Source organism: Eurytemora carolleeae, unplaced genomic scaffold, assembly GCF_000591075.1.
Source record: "Eurytemora carolleeae unplaced genomic scaffold, Eaff_2.0 scaffold1854, whole genome shotgun sequence".
In the NCBI taxonomy this organism is placed as follows: domain Eukaryota; kingdom Metazoa; phylum Arthropoda; class Copepoda; order Calanoida; family Temoridae; genus Eurytemora; species Eurytemora carolleeae.
Window position 1 is genome coordinate 14,568 of NW_019397739.1, and position 8,553 is coordinate 23,120.

Genomic DNA, 8,553 nt, shown 5'->3' on the forward strand with positions numbered 1-8,553 from the left:
ATTCTAACATGCAATTATACATTAGATCTTAAACTAAATATACTTCTCACTAATTCATTCTTATCTTGTTTTGTAAGGATGAGATAGAAAGAAAAGTTGTTTGTGTGAGTGTTTAGTGTGTGTCTGTGCAGTTTTAGTGTGAACCTAGAATTGAGGGTGCTTGGTGCCCCTTAAGAATCAATATCTCATTTTCTTTATTTGATTGGAATGGAAGATTCCCTTAAAACTAGAAATTAACATAAACTTGTAATGACGACATTTTTTATCATACAAAAAGTACAATTCATGCATTTCAATATTAATTTCTGAGAATTAATATGTACTTTAATTACTATTACAGATCATGGTTTTGCACAACGTAATTTCGCGTAATTACGCCTTAATTACGCAAAATTAGACTACTTGTTTGGTAAACATTAGAACATGTAATTATTGTTCAAAATACAGGGTGTCCCAAAAAACAGGGGAATTCAGTGACTCGAATTTGATATCGTCTTTGTTATGAATTAGTATTGTACCTAATTTCAAAAGTCATAATATCATTATGTCTGCTAGCGTTTATTTTTTTAGAGGATAAAATACTGTAAAGATGTATCAAACGTGTCCGCAAGATGTTAACAGTGAAGCCGGACAAGTTTACTCTGTTTGTATACTGCAATTTTCTTGTTTTACTAAGTACAACACAACTGCAGTATGGAGTCAAAACATAAAACAAACAAAATGGGATCATAACAGACGAAGAAACTCTTACAGAATACAGATTACAGCTTTCTCATTAAAGAATTATTCACAAAGACGATATCGAATTCGTCACTGAATTCCCATGTTATTGGGACACCCTGTATGTTATACATAATTCAGAACTATAAATAAGTAAAAAAGGCTACCAAAATAATATGACCTGTTAAAAAAATATGCAAAAAATGTGATAATACGTTACTTCTTAGAATGTGTGGGTAGGTCCAAAGTATCGTAGGACGGATGTAACGTTGGGCGGATGTAATATATTAATATATTTTATTAAAATTTATTTAAAGACGACTTTTGTCCATTAATATTAAAATGCCGCGGATCTGCGCTTACTTTTGTTATCGAATTTTGTCAGGCACACAGATTTCTATTAAAACAATGGCAAAATCTAGTTTTCAAAGAAAGGTAAGATGATAATGATACAAAAAAAATCATCCATTATTAAATTGTCAAATATTTTTGCTTGTTTGTATTAAACTATACATTCGCATATATAATCACATAAATTAATTTTTGTTCTTTAATATATTAATAGTTTGAAAAATTGGTAATTTCCTAGAGAACGATTTTTGGACGGTAATTTCCTAGTATACGATTTTTGGACCCCCCCCCAGGCCCCCCCCCCTCCTATCAATTTTGTACATGGGTGTGACAGGAAGTTTCGGTAATTTCCTAGTATACGATTTTTGGAAGTGTCTTAACTNATCTCATATGTCTATGTATCTCATATGTTTATGTATCTCATATGTCTATGAATCTCATATGTCTATGTATCTCATATGTCTATGTATCTCATATGTCTATAAATCTCATATGTCTATGAATCTCATGTCTATGTATCTCATATGTCTATAAATCTCATATGTCTATGTATCTCATATGTTAATGTATCTCATATGTCTATGAATCTCATATGTCTATGTATCTCATATGTCTATGTATCTCATATGTCCACATAATGGGTCATTTGGCCTCAGCGCCCAGCCTCCTAGCCTGTCCTTGCCGCGGCGCTCAGCCCCCTAGGAATATGGGGGGGGGGGGTCCAAAAGTCGTTTGCCAGGATATGAGTCTTTTTTTTTCCTGAAAATGTTTATTTTCATTTGCGGTTTCTCTGTGAGAGTGACTTGCCGCTTGCGCATTCCTTGTTTATAAGAAGCAATGGAGAAACTCACAGAAATAAATACTTTTTCGACAATATCTTTCACATTTTCACCAGATAAAGGCTTTAATGGTGCCTTTTTAAATCTGGCATTTAATCATTGCATGGAGGGTCATTTGAAATTGTTTCAGGTAAAAAGTGGAGTTCCTAAATTACCTGGTTGCTATAATTCCCTGTATTCCCATCATTTTCTCGTGTCTACTGGGGTACCAGATCTGGATCAGCTAATAGGTAAATAGCTCATTTGTTTTATCATAAAGTGACTGCAGAGTGCAGACCTAGTTTCAAATGAATTTTAGCCCCATATAATGGTGCACTTAAAAGCTTGGTCAGATCAAAAAAAAAATTTATTCGAAAATACATTATTTACACTTGTGGTTTTTTCAAAAGTTACTTATGCATTTTTGCTTTGTAAACACAGAACGAACATTGTCAGAAATAAACACTTTTTCAGCTACAATATAGTTTTACTCGAATTATTCATAAGACAACTGTTAACCGTGTATCCTTGTCAATCAGACATGCTGGCGTCTGAAACGATATTTTCTTAGATGGTTAACGGGCATTGGCTTCGATTGCGGGGCCTCCTTCTATGGAATCATTAATACTTTTTTGAAATGCATATAAAAAAGCGTCGTAAACACATTATACTTTTTTTAAATTTCTGATTTAATGACAAGGGGTATATACAAGTCAAAATAGATAATTTGGGCTAGAGTGTCTGTCTTTTCACTGCCCCCCCCCCAAAAAAAAAAAAATATGTATATACAGGGTGAATAAAAAAAAAATTGTGATTTGCGGCGTCTGGTGCAAAATTGTACCTTTTTTGTGCAACTCTCCTGTTTTGCGTTTTTCATTATTTTTGAAAATTTGTAATTTTTTAAGAATCACAGAAAATTCGCAAAATCGCAATCTGAACTGAAATAGATAGATTGAATAATTTTAGGAGGNTTTTCTAAACTCTTATTTAAATATTTCTTAGCTGAAGGTTTGCTAGTTTATTAAACTCTTACTCAAATATTTTTTAGCTGAAAGTTTGCTATTTTTAAAACTATGATTCGAATATTTTTTAGCTGAAGGTTTGCTAGTTTATTAAACTCTTACTCAAATATTTTTTAGCTGAAAGTTTGCTATTTTTAAAAACTCTTACTCAAATATTTTTTAACTGAAGGTTTCCCATTCTCTTAACTTTGCCTCAATATTTCTTAGCTGAAGGTTTTCTTTTTTCTAAATTCTGTTCCAATTATTTCTTTTTGCTGAAGGTTTGCTTTTTTCTTAACTCTGATTCAAATATTTTTAAAACTGAAGGTTTGCTATATTTTAAACTCTGCTCAAATATTTCTTACTAAAGGTTTTCTATTTTCCAAACTCTGCTCAAATATTTTCTAAATTCATAGTCAAATGTTTTTATCGCGAACATTTCCTTTAATTTAAATTTCTATTAAGGAGTTTATCATAAAAATGGTATTTTTGCGTCAAGTTTGACCCAGGATCCGGTTTCTATTGTTCAAAATCTTCCGAGCTTCACAGAGAAGGAGGAGAAGGAAAATCAAAATAATGGAAAGGTATACGACGGTAAAAAGAAATAAAATGTAAAATCAGGTAGTTAAAGCAGTATAATATAAAGCAGGCAAGGTCTACAGTCAACTCGTCGGAATAATCATGGACTTTAAGCGATTATTTTTTTCAGTGCTAAGTTTCCGGATCCGTTGGATCAGCAACATTTTGGCTTCTCAAAAAATGCGGATACATGGATTTGGATCCAAGGGCAGAGTATCAACAAAAAACTGCTAATAAAAATATTTTGCCCTCAACTGAAATCTGAACTGTTAAAAAAAGAGAGACTATCAAAAATCTCCTTATCTCTGAATGGTTCATCAAGTTGTTGCATAAGACTTAAGTGAGAAAAAAGTCAGAAAAATAATTTGAAAATTTGTTCTGTAAAAAAATCAGTAAATCTTAAAGAAATGATTATGACCTGGGTCCGGATCCATTAAAAGTTAAGTGCTTTTTAGTCCTCTTTTCGGTTGTATTTCCCTGGTTTTCTATACCATATATATTTGCTAGTCTCGAAACTGATCGAATTAAGTTGAGTTTGTATTGTCTTAATTTGTTTTCTATTCCCTTAAGTTTTTACATATCTCTAGACTCTTTTTATTTACTGAGAGTAAAACACCAATTACCAAAAGTGTGTGCGAATATCAAATTAGGTACAAGTAGGCTTTATCGAGTAAAGTGCTTATATGCTAATCGAATCAATTAATCGAAATGCTTTATTATATCAGTATTATTGTCCTTAATGTGTACATTTTGAACAATAACAATAATAATAATAATAATAATAATTAATAATAAACGGTTACTACCCCCTTTTTTAATTATTATTTTTTCCAGTGCTTAGGATCCGGAGCCGTTGGATCCGCAAGATTTTGGCTTCCTGGATCCGGATCCAAGGGGTAAAATATCAACCAAAAACTAAAAAAAAACTTTTTTACTTCTAAAACCCAAATATGAACTTTTGAAAAAAGAGAGATTTTTAAAAATTCCTCATTTCTGAATGGTTCATTAAGTTTTAGGATAAAAATAAGCAAAAAAATAAAAAAAATTTGAAAATTATTTTTTGTTTTAAAAATTCAGTAAATCTTAAAGAAAGGACCTGGATCCGCATCCGGATTTGGATCTGGATCCATTTTTTTCAATGCGGATCCAGCATCCGGATCTGCATTTAATTTAAATGGATCCTAAGCACTGTTTTTCCAAGAAGTTAAGTTAGTTATTTTGATTGTTTTGTTCGCTAAATTCGGAAAGTAAATGATTTTTTGGGGAAAGTAAATAAATTGTTGGGATTAAAATATAAAAAAGGATGAAAAAACTTGGCTATTTATCTTCAATTCCCCGGGGGGGGGGGGTAATTTTAAAAAATACACACCCCTGATAAACTAGTCTACTGTCGACGCAATTTTAAGGGAAAACTGACCAGTCATATTTTGTTGCTTTTGGATTGTTTTTTTATAATATGTACTTTTTTATTTTGTTAGAAATGATGGGATCAAACCAAATCATTCGTTTAATCTTCTTCTCCCAATACAGAAGGATATTCTTACTCAGGCAATCAATCAATCAATATGGAATATACATTAGACAGGGGGCCCGGGTCATTGAGGTGAAAATCTAAGTTTAACCTAAACTAGTAAATTTTTTAGTTAAAATATTTTAAAGTTTAATTTTCTTTTTTCCTGATTTTTCAAAATTTATGATTTCAAATCTTTAGACAGTGTGAGTGTACGACTTCTGAAGAAAATACATGACCACGTGGAGACACGGGGATTCACGGTGAACCCGGGAACACAGGAAATATATTCAACTATATATAGTCTCCACCATTGAAGTAAATAACAAAGCCTAGTTCTTCATCTTGATGTTATTTTTGTCTGTAAAGTCTGAAACACGTAAATTGCGTTTTTTTCTGCAGAAGTAAATATAAAACAGACAATGAGGAAATTGACAGAATTTTTTATTTCCAGATCGAAAAACAACTAAATATTTTTTAGGTTTAAAATAGAAAAGCCCAGAACTGATTTATGAGAAATATGATCAATATCTGTGAATATATTTGTGTGGTAGGAGGATAGAAATATTCTTAGAATTGGTGTTTTCTCTCTCGGAGACGTTCTGTGGGGCGAATCTGCTGTTCAGATACAAACATTTATTCTGGCACTGAAAGCACTTCTCAGGTACTTTATGGTGGCACTTAAAGCACTTCTCAGGTACTTCATTCTGGCACTGAAAGCACTTCTCAGGTACTTTATGGTTCGACACTTAAAGGGTCTTAAGAGAGCTTTCTTTTATAGAGAAGCATGTCGGATTCACAACTGTACCTGTAAAATATCAAATATATTCCGCATTGTTGCTAAGATAGAGGTTTGAAGGGTACCGTTGTGAATTAGACATGCCAATCTAAAAATTTAGCTGAGCTTGAAATTCCGTCTACCACTGGAATGTTATTAGCTAGTGAGTGAAATTCTAAGTCGAGTTAATCGACTTTTATAGGTAACATTTAGATTACTAGACAACGCTTCAAGCTAGTAAATCTATGAAATCTAGGTTCCTAAGCTAGTAAATCTATGAAATCTAGGTTCCTAAGCTAGAAAATCTATGAAATCTAGGTTCCCAAGCTAGTAAATCTATGAAATCTAGATTCCCAAGCTAGTAAATCTATGAAATATAGGTTCCTAAGCTAGTAAATCTATGAAATCCAGGTTCCCAAGCTAGTAAATCTATGAAATCTAGGTTCCCAAGCTAGTAAATCTATGAAATCTAGGTTCCTAAGCTAGTAAATCTATGAAATCTAGGTTCCTAAGCTAGTAAATCTATGAAATCTAGGTTCCCAAACTAGTAAATCTATGAAATCTAGGTTCCTAAGCTTTTCCTATGGAATCTAGGTTCCTAAGCTAGTAAGCCTATGGAATCTAGGTTCCCAAACTAGTAAATCTATGAAATCTAGGTTCCTAAGCTAGTAAGCCTATGGAATCTAGGTTCCTAAGCTATTGAAACTATGCAATCGGAAAATTTTTATTTATCCTTATGGTTAATAAATTGAATTTGTTTTCTAGGAATTGTTATGGAGTTGGTGTTCTAACTATACCAAATACACTGTACCAAGAGGATGAAAATATAAGGTAAAAAAATTTAAAAGTGAGATACATTTAAGATGAGCTGGGAGGAGGTGGTTGACCTTATAATGACTAGTTTTAGGGGAATTTCAACATCTTTTCAAGTTATCATCCATTTTAAACTTCTATCAGCCCGGTTCACAATAGTACCATCTCGTTTCAGCAAAAATTATTTAATTAAAATTGCTTTTTTACTCCTTAAAATTTTTGGATTAACTGACATCTTATTTAGATCGAGAATTGTAGGGTGTGCTGATTATGTGATAGCATTAAATAGTTTTGATTCACAGGAGACTGCTAATCCAGTTTATAAGGTAAACATAGATTTTATTCAATTTTGCTGATTTTCATTAAAAAAAACGTATAATGGATCTTGAATTAAAATCTCTATATATCCAACTGTTTTGTCCCATTTTTAGTTCGTTTTAAAAAAAAAATTTTTTTTGACCGGCAAAAACATATTTTCAAGCATGATAACACAATCACAAGCCAGTTGCATAAATATTATTGCCTGTAATATATTTTAAAATTTAAAGTTGGAAATACCAAAACTACCATCACGCCCCGCCCTCCTGTCTCCTGTACATCTCTCTCAGTTGAAAAGGACTGAAAGTGTAATTTAAGTGACATGTCCGATTTACCCCGGTACCCTTGAAACCTTTCTTTGGTCAATATTGTCGTTTTTCTAGGTTAAAAAGTGTTTATTTCTGCTAATTCATATTGTATTTCTGCAGCAGAAATTGCGCAAGTCGCTTTGTACAAATTACAGAAACGACAATTGAAAAAAATAATTTTTTAAAAGTATAAATATTGATATCTGATTCATACTTGATCAGAAAAAGCTTTTAAGGAAACTATTGTTAATCGGATATTACCAAAATTGCATGGAAGAATCACTTAAAGTTAGGCTAACAGTCCCTTTTATTTTATGTCCTGACAAACAAAATAGGAAATAATTAAAATTATGATTTTAAGGACTACCATGGTTTGCTCTCAGTAGAACGAATAGCAAGCCTAGGTGTTCTCACACCTCCACTTCACTTACTCAAGGTATGTTTAACTACTGGCAGGGATATGTACTGTAAATACGTTACTGACATAATCTTATCAAGTTTCATGTATTCATGTTATATCTAAATCTTCATATTTTATTCTTACTATCAACTTTGATTAATTGTTGATTGGTTTGTTGGTTGATTCATTGATTCATTGATCAATTCATTGTTTCTTTAATTCATTGATGCACTGTTTCTTTGATCCTTTGATTAATTGATTCATTAATCAATTCATTCTTTCTTTGATTCATTGATCCACTGTTTATTTGATTCTTTGATTAAATAATTCATTGATTAATTGATTCATTGATCAATTCATTGTTTCTTTGTTTCATTGATACACTGTTTATTTGATTCTTTGATTAATTGATTCATTGATTAATTCATTGTTTCTTTGATTCATTGATTCATTAATTAATTTATCCATTAATTCATTGATTCATCTGCTCCTAAATTCTGGAAAAGAGATTCTCTTTGATTATTATTAAATGTTTCAATGATAAACTAACTAAAATTATATTTCGGCTCTACGGTCTACACAGTAAGTTCCACATCGTGAATTTATGATTTTTGGAATGATTGATTGATTGATTTTAAGGCTTTAAAAAACCAAGTTAAAAGTCGAGAGTTATGAATTTTTGATTGATCGATTTATTGATTGGTTGATTTATTAGTTAAATTGAATTTGCAGAAGGACAATAAACCTGTTTTTAAGGGTCGATAAAACGAGTGATAGATCGAGACTTAATGATGTGTTGATTGATTGATTGATTTTGCAGGAGGACAATGAGCTAGTCTTCAAGTCCCGACGGAACAAGTTCCAGATCGAGAAGTTCTACCTGCCCCCTGACCTCACCGAGACCGCTAGCAGGGACAGTAAGGACGTCAAGATCCATAAAAATATCGATTTCTAATT

The 8,553-nt window shown here is 31.8% G+C and overlaps 1 protein-coding gene and 1 long non-coding RNA gene across 2 annotated transcripts; both read left to right on the top strand.

Moving 5' to 3' along the window:
- Positions 1-2,854: 2,854 nt before the first annotated feature.
- On the top strand, positions 2,855-3,417 carry LOC111715713 (uncharacterized). Its single transcript, XR_002768299.1, has 2 exons — positions 2,855-2,897; positions 3,356-3,417. It is a non-coding gene; the product is annotated as an uncharacterized LOC111715713 (long non-coding RNA).
- Positions 3,418-3,466: 49 nt separating this feature from the next.
- Positions 3,467-8,551, top strand: LOC111715714 (elongator complex protein 4). The gene is made up of 7 exons (XM_023491077.1): positions 3,467-3,474; positions 4,948-5,017; positions 5,534-5,709; positions 6,523-6,588; positions 6,815-6,896; positions 7,558-7,632; positions 8,417-8,551. The coding sequence occupies exons 1-7, from the start codon at positions 3,467-3,469 to the stop codon at positions 8,549-8,551; spliced, it is 612 nt and encodes a 203-aa protein (XP_023346845.1).
- The last annotated feature ends 2 nt before the right edge of the window (positions 8,552-8,553 follow it).